Source organism: Mesoplodon densirostris, chromosome 8, assembly GCF_025265405.1.
Source record: "Mesoplodon densirostris isolate mMesDen1 chromosome 8, mMesDen1 primary haplotype, whole genome shotgun sequence".
NCBI lineage: Eukaryota > Metazoa > Chordata > Mammalia > Artiodactyla > Ziphiidae > Mesoplodon > Mesoplodon densirostris.
Window position 1 is genome coordinate 10,152,216 of NC_082668.1, and position 21,933 is coordinate 10,174,148.

At 40.0% G+C, this 21,933-nt stretch overlaps 1 protein-coding gene across 1 annotated transcript in view; it reads left to right on the top strand.

The window, feature by feature from the left end:
* Positions 1-21,933, top strand: part of DNER (delta/notch like EGF repeat containing) — a 332,455-nt gene that overhangs the window by 298,181 nt on the left and 12,341 nt on the right. The window contains exon 11 of the mRNA XM_060106971.1: positions 14,143-14,274. Within this exon, the coding sequence (XP_059962954.1) occupies positions 14,143-14,274 (132 nt within the window). The remainder of the gene's footprint in view (positions 1-14,142; positions 14,275-21,933) is intronic.

The following is a 21,933-nucleotide window of genomic DNA, read 5'->3' on the forward strand; positions in this document are numbered from 1 at the left end:
CAGCCAAATGCAGGAGTCCAGAGATGCAGAGCGTAGGTCAGGTCTCTGTTTTCCGCAGTTGCTCAACCAGCAAAAGCAGCAGGGTCACTCTGGTTTACAAATTGGGAAAGGTTGACATATAAAGTGCTGATAGAAGAAGGTGGGCACTGAAGTTTCTGGAAAACGTGTTACCGTTGGCTGGAGAGCACCTTGCATGCTCACCTCTCCCCACTAGGGCCTGGTGGCCACCTCCCTAGCCCTGGAGAATTTCACAGAGCCTGGACTCCCAGTCCATCCCTAGGGAGCCTCATTTGTGCTTCTGGGGAAGATGCCAACAGTCAAGATGTGGGAGAAGCAACCTCTGATATTCCTTCTATTTAGCTGTGTCACATCCTGTGTTTTCCTTTCGTTTTTTCCTGGGACTTAGAAGTGGGCTTACTCCAGAAAATGATTTGCAGATGGTTTTGTTTGTTTCTGACTGGTTTATAAACACACACAGACATTTGTACTCATCAATGGATGCAAAAATAATATTGGGGAAGCATCCTGGTTTTTTCCCCCAGATGTTTATATCCCACAGATAATGAACAGCTTGGAAGAAAAATGAGAAAATATAGTGCTATAGAAAAAATGCCCACCACTTAAAAATGCACAACTAGGAGACAACCATTGTTGACATTTTGATACATATATCCAGGGATTTTCCTGAAGGTCTATGTGTGTATAATATATAGTGTATAGTGTAAATGCATATATTTGAACATAAAAGGAATCATAGTGTTCATACTGTATTGCAATCTACTTTTCATTTAAAAATATATGTATTTCATAAACGTGTTTTCACATTAAGGTATATGCTTCTGTTTTATCATTTTTACTAGCTGTCCTGTCATCCATTACATCAGGGGTCCCCAACCCCCGGGACGGCGGGCAAGCAAGTGAAGCTTCATCTGCCTTTCCCCATCGCTTGCATTACCGCCTGAATCATCACCCCTCTCACCCCCGTCCCCTTCTGTCCCCCCAGGCCATGGAAAAATTGTCTTCCACAAAACCGGTCCCTGGTGCCAAAAAGGTTGGGGACTGCTGCATTACATGATACATCAGGATTTTTTTTAACCCATCCTCAATTCAACCTCTGGGGAGTTGGGAACTTTTTCCTATTATAAACAACATTGCAATGAATGTTCTTGCATGTACATCTTTGTGAACTTGTATGAGTATTTCTTCGAGCTAATTTCTTAGGAATGGAATCCCAGGGTCCAGGAGAATTCATACTTATTTCCATATTGCTCTCCAGGAAAATACCTTACACCAATATTCACTCCTACACAGAGTGCAAAGGAGCTTTTATTTCCTTGTTCTCACACAGATACTGAGAATGGTCATTCTAGTGGCTTTATATGCTATTTGTGTTGTTTTAATTTGTAAGTCTTTGATTCCTAGTGAGATCAAATACTTTAAAAATATATTTATAGTCATTTATGTTTCTTCTTGAACTCCCTATTCCTATCCTTGGCTTGCTTTTCTACCAGATCGTTCACGTTAATCTTTATTCTTGATTTGAAATTGTCCTGTATATTAAGTATATTACATTCGATTATATTACATTTGGTTACATAGGACTCTTCCAACTGAACTAGGTTCAAGCATTACTCTAACTGGTCTTTGAAAACAACCAGTGCCTATTTCTATTCAGCCCTGAATAGGGTGCAAATATTTTTCCAATGTCATTTTCCTTTTAAATGTATATAAAGTATTTTATTCTATATATCATATTTTAATTTTATTTTGCACGTATGCATTCCCTTTAACAGGAAAGAAAATGGTCTTTAGCCAAACCACTGAAGTAAGAAATGCAAATCTTGTTTGTTCTTTTTTTTTAACATCTTTATTGGAGTATAATTGCTTTACAATGTTGTGTTAGTTTCTGCTGTATAACAAAGTGAATCAGCTATATGTATACACATATCCCCATATCCCCTCCATCTTGCGTCTGCCTCCCACCCTCCCTGTCCCACCCCTCTAGGTGATCATAAAGCACCAAGCTGATCTCCCTGTGCTATGCGGCTGCTTCCCACTGGCTATATACGATTACATCTTAATATTTTCTTTTGATTTCTTGTTTCATGCTAGAAAGACCCTAGGTATCAAGATTTTATAAATATACTCTTATATTTTTCTAATTATGTATGAGTTAATTTTGGCCATGCAAATATTTAATACATTTGAAATTTATCCTGGCATCTTATAGGAGACAAAATGCAATCTTTTCTCTAGAATATTTAGCAAATCTCCAACTGCCTACTCAGCATTCACTTTTGGATGTCCCTCAGAGACACCTCAGACTCATATATTTTCTTCTCCTTTCTTTCTTTAAATATTTTCCAGCTCACTAAATGATATTACTACCACCTGAGCTGTTCTGGATGGAAACTGAGGAATCATTTTCATGCCTCCTCTTCTTCCTCCTTACCTGCATCCAACCACCAAGTCCTAGAAACATCTAGATCCTCTCACTTCTTCCTAGAGCCAACACCAGGCTGCCTGAATCTCCGCCTGCACTAGTGCAAGGTGTCCCCACACCCATTCCCCTTCACCCCTAAACACTTGCCACACTGAAGAGACCTTTGAAATTAAAATCTAATCTTGTCTCTTCCTACTTAAAATCACCTACTGACATTTAATTGTCTTTAAGAAGAAAATCAAAGCCCTTAACTTGATCATCAAGACCTGGGAGGTCTGGCCCCATCTGGTCTTTCCAGGCTTTTCCTGGGCACCCCCATTGCTGTTTGATTCTTGAACACCCATGTCAAGCTCTTCTCAGTGATGTTCTTCCCCCGGACCTCCTGCCTCGCAATCCCCTGTGCCTCCCCTGCCCCCCATACACATGCTGTAGCTAGAAAGTCTACCCCTAGGCTTTTGTTCAGGGTCCTTACCCTGATCGCAGGGTGCGGTAGGACTCTTCCAGGTGAAGTAGGTTCAAACGTCACTCTAACTGGGCTTTGACAACAACAAATGCCTGTCTCTAGTCAGCCCTGTTAATTTTTCTAACTGCGGGGGACCACAGACTCTTTCCTAAAGTTGTTAGGAGAGTTGCACTATTAATGTGTTTTACAGAACACTGGTCAGATGAGATACTCCATGGGAAAATGTCTGTGCCCCCCAAAATTGGGGACTTGGTACCTGCCATGTGGAGGTTCATAAAGAAGGCCCACATATTAGAGGCACTTACAGTCAAGAATCTTGTTTGCCTTTGTTTATTTCCAAATATATTTGATCATATAACTTTTTTTTCCCCTTAAAAAAGAACCTATTCTGAGAACTAGCATTCCAGGGGAGGGACTGATAAAAAATTAACTGTCATCATGTAAGGAATCATGGTGCCTCTACTCTTGGAGTTGCTACCTTGGAACTAAATCCTCCTTCATTATAACTGAGGTTTAGCAAAATTTACTCTTGGCCAACTATTAAGTGCTCAAAAGCGCCCTAATTTGACTGAGTGGAGGGAATTAGGCAACTCATTGTTATCTAATTAGATACACCATCCAGTGTCACATTTACCTTTTGAGACTGGCTTTTTCAGTTGGCTCAAGACACTTCACTCTCCGGCCAGCAGACTAACTCTGGGAGGAGGTATGTGGGGAGCTCTGCCCTTCCTTGATGATTTTAGGCTTCTCCTTGAAAATACACTCCCTCCAGTCATCTGGACCCAGAGAGGTTCCCTCTCTTCAACCCCTGCAGGCCTTCTACACAGCTGTCTCCTTAAGACCTGGCCTGCACCCTGTCCATTTTTCAGTTTTTAACTTATTTTGTGTCCACTCTTGTCTCTGAGGCTTTGTAATTCTGCTGCCTAGAATTATTTGGCTCAGGACTAGTAGAGGGAAAGAAAGGATGCCCTCATGCAACATGAATTCTCCAGGACTTGCTTTGTTTCTACCTGAAATCATAGGCTGGAGATTACTGTACTCCAACAGGGAAGCCCAAAGTTCTTTCAGGCCCGTTGCCATGGCCACTAGAACAGTAGTCCAAACGGGACATCAGTGACCCATTGCTTTCTCACCATAGCAGAAGGTCTATATGCATTATTAAAAGTCAAATAATGTTATATTTCCCCTCTGTTTTCTAACTCAACTACTTTTCAATATTTGTCTCTCAGTTCACAAGAGAGTATTCTCTAATTTCCAGCTCATTTTCATGGGCAAATGCCATCAATGTTTTATTCTCACTGAGATTTTTAATTTGCATTTCTTTGATGTTGCGCATCTTTCATGTAATTATTGACCATTCATCTGTCTTACCTTGAGAAGAGTCTTTTCAAATCTTTTGCCCATTTTTTATAAAAATTGGATTTTTGTCATATTACTGAGGTGTAAGAATTATTTACATATTCTAGATATAAATCCTTTGTCAGATAAACATTTTGCTCATCCATTCATTCTTTTTTTTTTTTTCCCAGCAGGACATCCATGCATTCTTAATGGTATTTTTGTGGGGAGCAAGTGCTTTTTTATTTTTGGTGATCTCTGATTTATCAAATTTTTTTCTTTTTTAGTTTGTTCTTTCTTTGCCTAACTTATGATGATGACACTTTATCCAATGTTTTCTTCTAGCATTTTCTGAAATAGATTTTGCTTTTAGGTTTAGGTTTTGAGTTAATTTTTTTGTGTGTATGGTGTGACTTAAGGATGGAAGTTTATTTTTTTTCCCCATACGAATATCCAGTTATCCCAGCATCCTAGCTAAAGGAATTCATTAGCACATTTTTAAGGAAACTGTTGACTGTGTATATGTCTTTTTCTTCCTTTGGCTGTTTTTTCAAAATCAAACTTTTTATTTTGAGATAATTGAAACTTCAAACTTCATAAGCCGTCTTAAGAAGTCACACAGAGGGATCCAGTGTACCATTTAGCCACTTACCCCCAATGGTAACAGGCTGTACAACTATAGTACAATATCACGCCCAGGATACTAACATTGATACAGTCAAGATGCAGAACAATTTCATCACAGGGATTCCTCATGCTTCCCTTTTATAGCCATACCCATTTCTCCTCCACCACAGGAAGCTTTCCTCTTAATCCCTGGAAACCACTAATCTGTTCTGCATCATTATAATTTTGGTATTCCAAGAATGTTTTATAAATGGAATCATATAGCAGGTAACCTTTTTTTTTTTTTCACTTAGCTTAATTCTCTGGCGATTCATCCATATCATTATGTGTATTAAGTTTCTTCCTTTTTATTGCTGAGCTGCGTTCCATGATATGAATATACCACAGTTTGTTTAACTATCCCCGTGTTGAAAGAAATCTGGGTTCTTTCCAATTTTGAGCTATTATGAAGAAAGCTGCTGTAAACCTTCATTTACAGGTTTTTGTGTGAATATAAGTTTTTATTTTTTCTGGAACAGTTGCCCAGGAGTTCAAATGCTGGATCATATGGTAGTTGATGTTTAGATTTCCAAACTATGCCAGAATGTTTCCAGAGTGGCTTAACCATTTTCCCTTCCCATCAACAATATATAGTGATCCAGTTTCTCTCTATCCTTGCCAGCATTTTGTGTTGCCTTCATTTTTAATTTTAGCCATTTTGATCATGTGTTTAGTGATATCTTGTGGTCTTGATTTGAATTTCCCTAATTATAAATGATATTGGACGTCTTTTCATGTGATTATTCGATCTGTACATCCTCTTTGGCGAAACGTCTCTTCATGTCCTTTGTCCATTTTCTAATGGTATCCCATCATATCAAGGCTACATACTATCACATACTATGATTTCTGACCATTGATGTTGACCTTAATCACCTGAGGAAGTGTTTATCAAGTTTTTCCCCTATAATGTTACTCTTTTCCCCTCTTTGCATACTTTACTCTTTGAAAGAAGGTTACTGTGTGTGGACCACACTTAAGGAATCGGGAGTTATTCTTTCCCTCTTTGAGGGTAGAGTAGCTACGTAAACTATGTGAAATTCTTTTGTAGGAGAGATTTGTCTGTTTTCCCCCATTTATTTATTTATTTATTTGATCATTTATTTATATCACTGTGGACTTATGGATATTTATTTTATACTTTGAGTTATAATCCAACACATTTTTATTTATTTTGTGGCTCAAAATGTTCCAGATTTGGACACTGGGAGTTCTTTCATTTTGGTTTCTGTGTCCCTTTGACATACCCCATTGTTGTTGGTGGAGAGAGTGTGTGTGTGTGCGTATGAATACTTATATGCTTTCCGGCACTGCAAGAAGCTCCAGTCTTATCTTGTATATTTCCTGCTCCAGTCTTGAATCAGCCATCTCTCCAAGGAGCCTTGGTTCTTTTTATTGGAGAATGATATTGGAAACCAAGATCTGGGCACTAGCTATGCTCATTGTTCCTGGGATGTTGTTGCTTCTAGATCCTCTCAGCTGACATAGCAAGGGAATGTGTGTGTATACTAACCCACGTGTCTATAAATATTGCCATATGTAACCATCTATATCTAAATAAAGCTAAACGCGAATTTATACTAATTTCTCCAACTCTATTCCATTATTACATGTTTCATTCCAGCCTTCTCTCCTGTTTATCTGTAAATTCCCACACCAACAACAAGATTCCTGGCTCCTACCATCCAACATCCTTTTACTTACTTGCTTAATTCCTATATACATGTAGAGCAGTATCAGAATTCATAACTTGTATCCTTGTGGGAAGCAACTTTATAAACTAGACTACAGTGCTGGTGGTGTACAGATCCTTCTGCCTTCAGTCCTACCAAGTCTACTCGTTCCAAAGTCACTTAGGTCAGCACTGCCCCCCACCCTGCAGTGAGGTTGTTTCATACATTTGTAAATACTGTTAGATTATTTTTTCACAGTCTGCATTCATTTTTTTTAATTTTACATCTTTATTGGAGTATAATTGCTTTACAATGTTGTGTTAGTTCCTGATGTACAACAAAGTGAATCAGCTATATGTACACATATATCCCCATATCCCCTCCCTTTTGAGCCTCCCTCCCACCCTCCCTATCCCACCCCTCTAGGTCGTCTCAAAGCACTGAGCTGATCTCCCTGTGCTATGCAAGCTTCCCACTAGCCAGCCATTTTACATTTGGTAGGTTATATATGTCAACGATACTCTCTCGCTTCGCCCCAGCTTCCCCTTCCCCCTCTGTGTCCTCAAGTCCGTTCTCTACCTCTGCGTCTTTATTCCTGCCCTGCCACCAGGTTCATCAGTACCATTTTTTTAGATTCCTTGTATATGCGTTGGCATACGGTATTGTTTTTCTCTTTCTGACTTACTTCACTCTGTATGACAGGCTCTAGGTCCATCCACCTCATTACAAATAACTCAGTTTTGTTCCTTTTTATGGCTGAGTAATATTCCATTGTATATATGTGCCACATCTTCTTTATCCATTCATCTGTCGATGGACACTTAGGTTGCTTCCATGTCCTGGCTATTGTAAATAGTGCTGCAATGAACATTGTGGTACATGTATCTTTTTGAATTATGGCTTTCTCAAGGCATATGCCCAGTAGTGGAATTGCTGGCTCATATGATAGTTCTGTTTTTAGTTTTCTAAGGAACCTCCATACTGTTCTCCATAGTGGCTGTATCAATTTACATTCCCACCAATGGTGCAGGAGGGTTCTCTTTTCTCCACACCCTCTCCAGCATTTAGATTTTTTGATGATAACCATTCTGATTGGTGTGAGGTGATACCTCATTGTGGTTTTGATTTGCATTTCTCTAATGATTAGTGATGTTGAACATTTTTTCATGTGTTTGCTGGCAATCTGTATGTCTTCTTTGGAGAAATGTCTATTTAGGTCTCCCACTCATTTTTGGATTGCGTTGTTTGTTTTTTTGATATTGAGCTGCATGAGCTGCTTATAAATTTTGGAGATTAATCCTTTGTCAGTTGCTTCGTTTGCAAATATTTTCTCCCATCGTGAGGTTTTTCTTTTTGTCTTGTTTATGGTTTCCTTTGCTGTGTAAAAGCTTTTAAGTTTTGTTAGGTCCCATTTGGGTTTTTTTTGTTTTTATTTCCATTTCTCTAGGAGGTGGGTCAAAAAGGATCTGCTGTGATTTATGTCATAGAGTCCTCTGCCTATGTTTTCCTCTAAGAGTTTTATAGTGTCTGGTCTTACATTTAGGTGTTTAATCCATTTTGAGTTTATTTTTCTGTATGGTGTTAGGGAGTGTTCTAATTTCATTCTTTTACATGTAGCTGTCCAGTCTTCCCAGCACCACTTATGAAGAGACTGTCTTTTCTCCATTGTATATCCTTGCCTCCTTTGTCATAGATTAGTTGACCATAGGTGCGTGGGTTTATCTCTGGGCTTTCTATCCTGCTCCATTGATCTATATTTCTCTTTTTGTGCCAGTACCATACTGTCTTGATTACTGTAGCTTTATAGTATAGTCCAAAGTCAGGGAGCCTGATTCTTCCAGCTCTGTTTTTCTTTCTCAATATTGCTTTGGCTCACAGTCTGTATTCTTTCCTGGGATCTTCCAACTAGAGGGGTTTTGTTTCTGTTTTTCCTATAGAAGTACAGTTTCTCAAGCACCATTTGTTGAAAAGCCTATCTTTCCTTCATTGAATTGCTTTTAAACCTTTGTCAAAAATCAGTTGGCCATATTTGTGTGAGTCTGGTTTGGATTCTATATTGTTTTTCATTGATCTATGTATCTATTCCTCTGTCAGTACTACTCAGTCTTGATTGCTGCAGTTATATAATAACTATTGAAATCAGGCAGAATGATTCTTCTCAGTTACTCTTTTTCTTTCAAAACTGTTTCACCTATACTAGTGTCTTTGCTTTTTCATATAAATTTTAGAATAATCTTGTCTATATTTACAGAAGATTTTGATGAGGTATTAATAAGAATTGTATTAAACCTGTATATTAATTTGGGAAGAATTGATATCTTAACTATTTGGAGTCTTCCAGTCCATGAACACAGTATGACACTCCATTTATTTAGATCTTTGATTTCTTCATCAGTATTTTGTAGTTTTCAGCATGTAACTCCTATACATGTACAACTAAATATTTCTCTCTTTTTGAGTGATTATAAATAGAATACAGTTTGGTGTGCACATGTTCAATCCTAGTGTGTAGATATACAACTGATTTTTGTATGTTTATCTTGTATCCTCTGACTTTGATGAACTTACTAGTTTTAGGATTCTGGGGGGGTAGATTCCTTGTGATTTTATGCATAGGTAGGTATGTCTTCTGAAATTAGGGACAGTTTTATTTCTTCCTTTCTGATATGTATAAATGTTATTTCCTTTTATTGTCTTATTACACTGGCTAGAACTCCTCACACTAGTTTGAGTAAGAGTGGTGATAGCAGACATCCTTGCTGTGTTCCCAATCATAGGGGAAAAGCACAATTAAGTATAATGTTACCTATAAGGATTTTCAGATTTTTTTTTAAATCAAATTGAGGAAGTTACTCTCTATTCCTTGCTTGCTGATAGCTTTAGTTATGAATGGGTGTAGAATTTTGCCAGATGCTTTTTCTGCATCAATTGATATCAGCATATGATTTTTCTTCTTTAACATATTAATATGATGGATTATATTCATCAATTTTCAAATATTGAATTAATCTTGCCTTGCTGGGATAAAACCCACTTGGTCATAGTGTATAATTCTTTTTATATATTTCTGAATCCTGTCCTCTAATATTTTGTTCAGAGTTTTTGTGTCTGTGTTCATGAGGGATATTTGTCTGTAGTTCTCTCTCTCTCTCTCTCTCTCTCTTTTTTAATATTATCTTTGACAATATTGAATTTTTCACATCTAGAAATTCCATTTGGTTTTTTTTTAATATCTTCCATTTTTATCCTCATTTTCCCCATGTTTTCCTTCACATTTTGAACAAATGTTTTGTTTACTCACCATCATCTGTTATTTCTGGACCTCTGTCTTTTGACTGATTTTCCTTCTGGTTATAGGTCCCATGTTCTTGCTTTTTTGTGTGTGTGTACATCTGATATTTTTTTGTTTGAATGCTGGTCATTGTGAGGTAAGTTGTTGAGTGATTGGATTTCTTTTAAAAGTGCTGGCATTTTTTGTGGCAGGTAGGTAAGTTACTTGCTGACCTGATTGATCCTTTCAAGGTTTGTTTTTGTATTTTGTATTTTGGAGTCTCTAGTAGCCTTTAAGGATAGTTATGCCCTACTACTGAGGTGTGACCTTTTCCTCCCATAATGCACTGGGTGGCCAATGAAATGTCTGCATTCCAACCTGTGAGAGTTTGAATACTTCCCAGTCCTCTGTGAGCTTTGGGAACTGTTCATCTTTCCTCTTGTTTGCCATGCCTGTGGAATTCCAACTCACTCGTACACAGTATTCAGCAGCAAACTCAGGGATGCATCATATCTCTGATGCTACTTTTCTGAGTGGCTCTACCTTCTGTAGTGGTCTGTCCTACAAATTACAGCTATCTCAGCCTCCACAAATTCCAGTTACTACCCACATTTCAGTGAAATCGTTGTGTTCTAAATTGGTCCAGAATTTAGAATGCCAGAGTGGTTATGGTACTCAGCTGTTCGTTTGTCTCCTCTTAGCAATCACAGTCATGCACTGCTTGTTGTCTAATGTCTTAAAGTGTTTTTTAAAGTATATATTTTGTCCACATGTGTAATTATTTACAGTGGGAGGGCAAGACAGGTTCCAGTTGCTCCATTGTGGCAGAACTTCCAAGTAAGTCATTAGATTCATTTCATCTAGAATAAAATGCTTGTGAAGTATGAAGGAGTTATACTTACAGTACCCATTCCAGTGCCTGGCACATAATAGGCTTAGATTTAATACTAGGTATTATGATTATAATGATTTTCATTGATATCATTTGGTGTGGGCTCTATTAACCCAAGGATGTACTGACAGCAGAGACTTCTGACTTCTTACCTTTTTCATTTTAATTTATCTGAGGAAAGCATACCGAATTAAACAGTCCACTTGTGAATTTGCATGCATACTACCAAAGGTGATACCTACTATACAGATTGCCTCTTAGAAAGTAGTAGATTGAAAAGCAATAGGAAAAGATTTAAAGTTCAGGCTTTGATTTCCAGCCTTAGTCTAGTAGAAATTTCATTTTGTATTCTCTTTACAAATGTTATTCAAGCACAACGGCGATTTAAAAGTAATTGATTTTCCCCACTCAAATTAAAAAGTAAGCAACTCAACGAAAAAGTCATCTGGCTTAAGCCAGCAAAAGCATAAAGATTTATTAAGTATTATTAAGTATTAAGTATTATTAAGTATTTTTTATTATTTACTATATTAAGTATTTATGAGTGGAGAAAGGTGATATAATGTACTAAGAACTCTTCTACTAAAATTAACTAGAATGCATATTGCTTGGAGATGGAATGGTGAGGTGTTGAAATGTATATAAGAACATAATACTCTTAATACAGGGAAGCATAAATGAAACCAAAATTAGTCTCTATAATTTGTAATAAATCTTCAGTTACCTTGCAAAGTGCATGATCACTGTGAGGCAGAGAAGAGCAATCATCTTTGTAAGTCTTCTGGTGGAAATTTCCTTGAGTGGCTCTATCATCAGAATCACCCCATATGCTTACCACCAGCATATGACACAGTGAAGTCCTCAGCTGCAAGCCACTTGGGGGTAACTGATTCAAATAGAAGTGTAGGCATGTTAGTTTGTAAAATGGGCCAACAGAGTAAATCTAAAGGTATCTGTGAACTGTGCATTGCTCCACGGTTCTTCCAGAGCACATATGCTGTGGAAATAGCTGCTAGCTATTTGGGCTCCTGACTGGCATGGAGTTTTATCATAAACTGTCATTGAATGTCACTGAATCCCAAGTATAGCTCTAAGAACACTGTGGTGATGAAAGCCAGACTGGGATAGGTTTGGGACTCTCTCTGGGCCATGGTTCTTTGGTTCCTGGGTCTTAGATATTTGATGAATGTCTACAGAAAAAGTTCATCCTATTTTCTCCTGCCATTCTCTATTCCTACCAAGTCCTTCCAATCCAATGAGTCCCAAGAAGAGATAAATCTGAGGATCTTAGACTTCTCTCAACTATATTAGAGCCACTTAGAGGTCCAAGAGCCAAAACATGTATTAGGGCTGCTCTGAACCTGAACTTGGCATTTACCTCCCTAGGGAAGCTCTGGACTAGAGCAGGACTGGGTGGGCTGGACTGACAGCTCTAGAGCTGCCCAAAATTTAGGGAATTAAAAGGGTTTGACACTGACATTAAACTTCTGAAGCAGGGTGGGGCTTTTGAGTTTTGCTAGGCTATAGAAGTAGGGAGAAGTCAGGCCATTTCTGTAGCTATTGCTGCAAAGGTAACAGAGCATCTTATTTCGGAATTTGCAGTATTCAGATTGCCAGGGAAAGAAAGCTATTGTTTAGTAAATACCTCAGTTAAGCTTGTCTTCCTAAATGCATGGAAAGCAGTACTGATGTGTATATTTGTCAAGGGCTTTGATTTCATCCTTTTATCGCTTCTCAGCACATTCCTGTTTATATGTCTCTTCAACTAGTCTACCATGTAATGCCATTTGTAATAGTTTAGTCTATGCTCTTTTCCAGTCAGAGTGATTGCCCCATTAATAGACAGAAAACCTTTGAAAGAGGTTAGTAAGAGGCAATCAATTTCATGTCTTTCGTATTGATATAAATGACTATATTTATTGCAGGAAACAAATTCGCTTAGACACTACTGAATTATAAGCAATCTAGTAGGACCTAGACGTAGTAAATGTTTTATTTGACAGATTTTACTTTAAAAATAAAATAGTCTGCTGCCAGGTATGAAAAAAGTGTGAAGTGAAACAGACGTGAACTATTTTAGTTTGAGACTCTGCCTCTAAAATGGTCTGTGAGTGACATATGGTGGTTTTATAAACACGAGGTAAACCAATAGCAGATAGAAAAGCCCTTTAATACTAATTAAGTAAGCCTGGAAGTAATTACCCAAGTGTACACTGAAATATTGCCTTTGAAAATGGACAGAATCTTTGATTTTGCTCTTTTGTTTTAGTCGATGACTATAGCAATGCTAGGAATTTTAAATATATATATATATCACTTTTTACATTTATCTAAGCAAATGGAGGTATATTTAAAGTTTTCTTTTTCTCATTTTCACACTTCTAAGAAAGATTGCCTCAATTTGAAGTATCCTCTCTTCAGCTTCGTTGTGATATCTTTAAGAGGTGTACCCATTTTGTATTGACTCGTGCTTTAAAATCATACAAAGATGGCTTTGTTTGTGTAACTTCTAATAACAAGCTATTTCTTGTAAGTTGGTCTTTGGACCACAGTGATATCAGCCCATGTTCTGGTTTGTTAGTTTAAACTAGGCTTTCTCTGAGGGGATCAAGGATGCCCCCAAATGTTGGGTGTAGTGGCCTCAGGAGCTCCAGGTCACAGTTTTCATTATGGGGGAAGGACGGAAGGACTGGACCAGATGTGAGCTTCCCTCGGGGACCATTTCCCAGGGAAGATTATTTCAGTACTGGACTCACCCCAGACATCACAACTGTCATTCCTTAGGGGGCCCTGATGTGCTCCCTCAGCATTTCAATCGCTCCCAGAAGCATTTCCAGGGATTTGGAAAGAGGAGTACATTTTCATAATTGACTCAGGCTAGGCACATGTCTGTGACCTAGAACTATCCAGAAAATAGTCAAATGCCCAGGCTTACACAATCAAACACTTGGCTACAAAAACAAAAACAAAAAAAAAAACATAAACTGAGAGTTTTTTGGCTTTCTGGAGTTTCAGAAAAACAAATAAGATTCAGCTGACTAAATCCAAAACAAAATATATTACTTTAGTAAAATCAGGAGCCCAAGTTTGTTTTTCTGATAAACTTCAAAAGGTTTATTCAGATATGGGAATCAGCTTCAGATAATGAATTCAAAAGATTAAAGGAGATTCTTTTTACCGGTGCCATTTCTTTTTCTTTTTTAAGCTTTACTTAAGTAAAGGATCCCTTGTCTGGAATTCTGGGAGAGTTCTGCACTTTATACAAACAGCCAGTTGGGCTGCATTGCAGGAGATAGTGACCCCAGCCTTAGATCTTTGCCGAGCTGGAGAAGTGACCGGGGACAGAGCCGCTGGGGCAGCTAGCTGGCTCACTGCCGCTTTTCTTTATCTCCTTAGGTGAAGAGTGTGACATCGACATCAATGAATGTGACAGTAACCCCTGCCATCACGCCGGGACCTGCCTGGACCAGCCCAATGGTTATACATGCCACTGCCCACGCGGCTGGGTAGGAGCAAACTGTGAAATCCGTGAGTATTCTGCCGCTCGGCCACTGTGAACCGTTACATTTTCATTCAATGAGAAGAGGATGCGCCAGCCCCACAGCACTCACAGGTGAGGCAGTGAGGCCCAAGGGGTACCCTGAGCCCCCCGTGCCTCCTGGATCCCAGTTGAGGGCTTTGGCTCAGTGTGTTATGCTGCTCCCCCACTCCTTCCTGAGTCTGAATCCAGCCTTTCCACCGGGATGAGAACGCACAGATGTCATCCAGAGTTCGTGGCTGCTAAGGCAGCCAAAAATGTGCTTAGCAGAGAAGCATTAGAATCGCATCAGAAAAGAGAGTCTTTGTGTTGAAAGCATTAAGAAAACCACACAGAATGTAAATTCACTTTGCATTCTTTGTCTTCAAGTGTCTTCAAACGTATTAGGTTCCATCAATTGCCTGGAGAAAAGTTCCGTGAGGATGAGCATAAAAGATAAAAATCTGAAAAATACTTTGAGCTGCTTAGAGTGAGGTGTTCTCTACAGATGGACTCACAGAAGTTAGACAGTGTCAGGATCAGGATTTTGTATATTAAAACCACGTATCTACTAGGACTGAGGTGAAAACGAGAACTGCCCTGGAATTGGGTTTTCATTGTTTTGTAAATCGCTAAAAACTCAGCGTTGAAGTGTGTTTTCTTCTCATTTAAATTAGTCAGCGTAGTTGGGTTTGGCTCTCTCCTAAAATCTCCCTCCTGGGCCCTCTTTCCCACTCTCTTACTCTTCATCAGGCAAAGACAGCTCATCTGCTGTGTGAGTTTGGCAGGAGTCAGCTGAGTATACATAGCCGTGTCTGTCTGTCTGTCTGCCTCTTGGGCTGGCCTGTCTGCTGCCTCTACTCCTCCACGCTGTACATGTTTCAAGAACAGGCCCCTCACTGGTGGTCCAGCACCACCCATGGCTGCATGGGCTTGTCTAATTCTTGGTGTGTGTCTCGAGTGGGGCATGGCCAGTAACAGGAAACCTTCTTATCCACAAATATGGACCATATTCTTCAACCTCAACTTGACCAGTAATGAAGGTGTTATTTGGGCTCCTGTCTGCTCACTCTTTGTCTTTGTCTTGGCTCAGGACTTGAGAGAGTAATTCCTTTTAGGTCTCCCCCTCATCCTTTCCAAATACCCCTATACAGAAAGGTTTTAGAACCAACTGTTCTTGCTCACGATGGCTGAGAAACACTCTGTTGTTGAAGAAAGGGAAGGAAAGGGATTCCAATGGTACAGATGCTCAGGGCTGAGAATTGATGCAGGATGTTAAGACTAAAGTAGGTATAGGATGATAAGTCCAGTCTGGTGAGATCGGTTGGTGGGAAGGATCCCAGATGTGGGTCAGGACCTCGGTTCTCGCCCTGGCTGTGGCACTTATTGTGTGGCTGCATTTAGTTGTGCTGAGTCTCAGTGTACTTATCCATAAAATAGGACCAGTTTTCGTTACAAAATTTGATAATTCTGTGAAAGGACAAATTTCACGCCTTGGGCCAGAGGAATATCTATGTATAATTTTAAAATCCTCGGTGTGAAGATAAATATATGGGAGAATATGGGTAAAGAGTCAGGAACACAAAGGATGCCCTTAAGATATTTTGAAGTAAAATCTTATAACTATAAAAAAATTCAGTTTTACTTCCTTCTGGTGATGGATAAGATAGGCAAAAGATATACAAGGATGGAATAATAAGGACAAAAGTTGGCTTCATGGTCTAGCTCCGTCATGGTCAAATGTATCTCAGCCTTGTCTTTCTCACTTGTAAAATGGTGATAGAAAAGTTGCTGTGAGGCTTAACGGAGGCAAATTTGTGCAGATCTCAGCTATGCAGTAGGCACTAAATAAGTGTTAGCTGCTGCTTCTCTTTCCTTCTGCGCCACTGTCGCCCTTATCCTATGAGCTCCTCCTGGCAAACACTAGCCTTTGGCACTTGTCAGAGGGCACAGGCCACTCACTCTGAGCAGCTGGGTGTGACGGGACCCATCACACATCTCAGCACACACCTGGGTTCTCTGTTCTCCCAGAGTAGCACTTCCCATTTGATGATCTCATTTGCACCCCTCCATTCAGCCAAAGGTGTTAAAATAAATGTCATCACAGATTAGGCTCTACTGGGTCCCAATGTTGGATGCTTCCATCCTTGACCTGAGCATAAGAATGGAGAATAAGCATATAAGGTTTGCGATAACACACAGGTGGAACTGGTGGCCAGTGCCGAGAGAAATGGATCTGAATCAGTGGGACGGATTCAAAGCAGAAGTGGAAGCACAGTTTGGACTGTCAGTGGGCAGGGAAGATATAAGAGGTCTCCTGTCCTGTATGAGCCATGGGACCCATGGTCTCTGAGGTTTCTTTCTAACCCTGAACATCTATGATCTTCTGAAGTGGCTAGAAACCAAGAGGAGGGTGCCTGAATGACACAAGGTCAGGTTGGTAAGTCTCAACAGGAAAGCTCAGATGAAGCAGAGAAGAGGGAGAACCATGGCCCATGTAGCTCCATAGCATGGCGGGCTCCGAGTTGTCAAAGTCAGTAATGGGGCCTCCCACCAGCCTGACCTCTGCTTCCTGAGGCCATTCACCTGCCCTCCTTTCTTGTTCACTACACTTGAGTCACACTGTCCTCCTTTCCCTTCTGTGAGCAGGTCCCGTTCATTCCTGCCATCAGGGCCTTTGCCTGCGCTGTTCCCCATGCCTGGAGCTCTCTTCCTTGCGATTTTTTTTTTGTGTGTGTGTGTGGTACGCGGGCCTCTCACTGTTGTGGCCCCTCCCGTTGCAGAGCACAGGCTCCGGACGCGCAGGCTCAGCGGCCATGGCTCACAGGCCCAGCCGCTCCGCGGCATGTGGGATCCTCCCGGACCGGGGCACGAACCCGTGGCCCCTGCATCGGCAGGTGGACTCTCAACCACTGCGCCACCAGGGAAGCCCTTCCTTGCGATTTTAGCACAGCTGTCTCCGTCTCAGCTTTTAGGTCTCAGCTTGAATGTCACCTTCTCAGATGCCTTCCCTGACCACCTGTATTTGTTTCCTACTGTGGCTGCAACGAATTACCACAGATTTAATGGCTTAAAACACAACATGACTGTCTTCCTTCTGGAGTTTCTAAAGAACCTTCTTCTTTGCCTTCTCCAACTTCTAGAGGCTGCCTACCTTCCTTGGCTCGTGGCCCCTTCCTCCATCTTCAAAGCCAGCAATCACATCTCTCTGACTCCTGCTTCCATTGTCACATTTCCTTCTCCAGATCTCTCATAACCCTCTTTCACTTATAAGGACTCCTGTGATTACTTTGGGCCCATGAAGGTAATTTAGGATAATCTATCCATCACAAGACCGTCAGCTTAATCGCATCTGCAGAGTTCCTTTTGCCGTGGAAGGTAGCATAATCAAAGATTCTGGGGAATAGTATGTATTTGTCTTTGGGAGACCATTATTTGGCCTACCATAGCACCTTATCAGCAGCGTTTCATTACTCCCGTTTGTTCTTAAAAATTATAACATTTGGAGATGATTTAGCATTACTTTTTTTCTGTTACAGCATCATCCTAATCATTATAATAAGTATTCACATAAACATAACTTAGACTGATTAAAGGGGCAGGATTTGGTGAATAGAATGGGTGCTGCTCTTAAGAACAGGGATCTGGATTGGTCCTGCCACCCAGCCAATCACCAGGCAGGAGGAAGGGCATTTTATCTCTCTGGAGCTCAGTTTCTTCATCCATAAAATGAAGGATTAAATGAAATGGTTAGTTTTCTTCCTTCCAGCCCTAGCATTGTTGGATTCACCCTCAAAGTAGCGTCATGCTCTGCCAGGAAGCACAGATTATAATAAGGCAGGCATTTCCTATTGCCTTTTCCTTACAGAACACCATAGGATGTTTCCTATTGCATGTGGAAAAGAGAAATTCATAGAATACGTGTGTGATACTCACAAACACACACTGAGAGTTTGTGCAGATTCCAGTGAAGGAAGGGCTCTGCATGTGGAAATGAGTCTACTTTGTCATCAGCCAACACTAGATTCAGAAACCTCAATGGGATTTACATGCAAATTAACACCATTTTAGAGGTTCCATGGCTCACATTCCTAATGTTTACCCTAATAACGGATCGTTTTTAGAAATGTGCCCTTTAGAGTTATTATCTGGCCCCCAATCAGTCATAAGAAGCAGAAATCTAGCAGACCACACATATTTATCAAAACCATCAAAAACATTGATCCAGAACTATCCTAAAAGGATCATGAGAGTAGCTATGGTGTTTTATACATATTCTGAGACAAATGCAAACCCTAAGTTCTAGAAACTAACAAAACAAGCCTGCTGAAGTTTTAATTCTGACACTTGTTCTTAACCACCTTTGGACTGATCAAAAAATTTTGGGAGGATTTTAATAAAACTTTTGCCTTCCTAAAATCAAAGTCTAAAATTCAAAATTCTTAAAATTCTCTACATAGTGGAATGTTTTGTATCATTTGTGTTGGAGCTTTCAGGTCTATACAGTTAGAGTTACAGACAGTCCTGCTGACTGAGAGTTGGCTAGTTCTATATACTGAGCAGTTGAATCTATGGTTAAACTATTGAATTAATGACATTCTGCAGTTGAGAACTAGGGGAACAGGGCATCTTGGATTTATGCATTCAATGAATAATTAAGGCCCTCTTATTGTCAGACGTCAAGCACAGTGCCCAGGATATAAAGATTAATGAAACAGCTCTTGCCTTCAGGATCTCCTCCTCCAAGGGTGGGTCTTCATATGTGACAGGAGTTGCTGTGAGACTTCGTGCAGGTAGCTCCAGGAGCCCAGGGAAGGAGCAAAGTTGGATATCTGGGGCTGCTTCTTCCCAAAATGCATGGAACTTAATAATGCTTGAAGAAACCCATCAAACCGTTATGTTATATGAGCAGTCCTTATCGTACAAATAGATTCGGATCTTTTGTTCTCATTTTTGTGTAAAGCAGGATTTTTAAAAAAAGAAAACTAATTTGGGATTAACATACACACACTGCTGTATATAAAATAGATAACCGGGCTTCCCTGGTGGCGCAGTGGTTGAGAGTCCACCTGCCGATGCAGGGAACACGGGTTTGTGCCCCGGTCCAGGAAGATCCCACATGCCGCGGAGCGGCTGGGCCCGTGAGCCATGGCCGCTGAGCCTGCGCGTCCGGAGCCTGTGCTCCGCAACGGGAGAGGCCACAACAGTGAGAGGGCCCGCGTACCGCAAAAAAAAAAAAAAAATAGATAACCAACAAGGACCTACTGTATAGCACAGGGAACTATACTCAATATTTTATAATAAACTATAAGGGAAAAGAATCTGAAAAAGAATATATATATATGTACATATATATATACACACACACATACACACACATATATATATAAAACTGAATCACTGTGCTGTACACCTGAAACTAACGCAACATTGTAAATCAATTATACTTCAATAAAAAAGAAAACAAACAAAATAAAATTAATTAATCTTCCTCCCCATGGAGACTCCCCACTTCACTCCCCAAAGGTAACAACTGTTACCCATTTATTGTGGATTCTTCCAGATGCTTTCAGTCACTGTATAAAGTCCCATTTTCTCCCGTACACATGGGACTATTCTATACATACTGTTCAGCATCTTGCTTTTATGCTTAGTAATATATCTTGAGTGTTTATCCATGTTGGCTTATGCAGATCTTCAATTTTTTTTAACACCAGACAGTATTTCCATTTTTTAGATGCTGTATTATTTATTTATTTATTTATTTATTTATTTATTTATTTATTTTTGCGGTATGCGGGCCTCTCACTGTTGTGGCCTCCCCCGTTGCGGAGCACAGGCTCCGGACGCGCAGGCTCCGGACGCGCAGGCTCAGCGGCCATGGCTCACGGGCCCAGCCGCTCCGCGGCACATGGGATCCTCCCAGACCGGGGCACGAACCCGTATCCCCTGCATCGGCAGGCGGACTCTCAACCACTTGCGCCACCAGGGAGGCCCTGTATAATTTATTTAATCATACCCCTATTGATTGACAGATAACTCATTTTCAGGTTTTTGGTATTAAAAACAACAGTAGAGTGAAAATTCTTATATATACATATTCTTGTGTGAGAATATCAGTAGAATAAATTCTTGAAAATGGAATAGTCAAATTAAGGGGTCCTTGAATTTTTCATGAGCGTTTATTTATATATTGGCTCTTTGCCAATAAAACTTTTTCTCTTGGAAGCAATGGTGTTGGGGGTTGAAGTTGACTCACAAGTCCCACTTAATCCACAATTACCTTGCTAAATACTTTGAACACCAAGGCTGCATCCTGCACTGACCTCTTGGGAAGCTATCGTGGCTAGATGTGGGGAAGCAGCCTGATTATGGGAAGGACATGACTGTGGAGTTGTGCGGTCCTGGTTTTGAATCCCAGCTCGGGTACTAACTCCTGGTAAACAAGAGCTCTGAGCCACAGGCCTTGATAAATGGGGTAATACATGTGAATAACACAGTGCAGTACAGTGCCTGGTTCACAGTGAGTGCTCAGTAAATGGTTGCCTTAATTGCTATCATCAGTTGTCACTCTCTGAGCAGTGAGCAGCCTCTGGGTGTCTATTCAAAGTGAAATTTCCCCGCCTCTGATGGAATATTGATAAATTAGATGTTTCTGAGATAACTACTAATCTTCTAAACATACTGAATATTTTAGGATAACAGGCATTCTATAGATACGTAGTTTTATTGATGTAATTAGACCTTGACTTTTCTGTTCCAAGGTAGATACAGGTATTCCACGAGGGGAATCTTCATCCTCCCTTCCTGAAGGGTCCTGATGGATGCATATAGCAGAGATAAGTGTTTCTTAGGCCTTTTGACTGCAACCCACAGTAACAAATAGATTTTGCATTTTGATGCGGCACATAACATACAGTGTCTCTCCCACTCACACAAAACATGAAGTAGTACTTACTTTACAAGTGTGACACGCTTTTATATGGTTTTCTAAATTTATTTTCTAATGCAGTCTGGCCCCAATACATTGATTTCCACATTGTGCAGTATGGAAAACATTACTTATTAAGTGTTTAGAGCCAAAGTGTGTGGTTCAAATTCAGGTTCTGCCACTTATTACATGTGGAAACCTGGGCAAGATTCTTTTCCCTTTAGGTTATTACAAAATATTGAGTATAGTTCCCTGTGCTATACAGTAGGTCCTTGTTGGTTATCTATTGTATATATAGTAGTGTGCGTATGTTAATTCCAAATGAGTTTTATTTTTTAAAAATCCTAGTTTATACCAGAATGAGAACCAAAGAACCGAATCTATTTGTACGATAAAGACCGCTCATATAACATAACTGTTTTGATGGGTTTCTTCAACCATTATTAAATTCCATGCATTTTGGGAAGAAGAAACCCAAGTCAACCAACTTTGCTCCTTCCCTGGCTTCTTTGGAGTCCCAGCTGCTTCCTGTATAAAAGGGAGATAGTAGCAATGTCCACTTCAGAGCATCGTATGAGGAATAAAGGACCTAACACACTTAGAATAGCGTTCAGCACACATTGAACTCTCAATAGCCGTTTGCTGTTATTAACCAAAATGCTGAACAAAATAATACAACTGTCTATTTGATGTCGCCCCTTGGGTGTCTTGAAGGCACTTCCAATTCAACATGTACAAA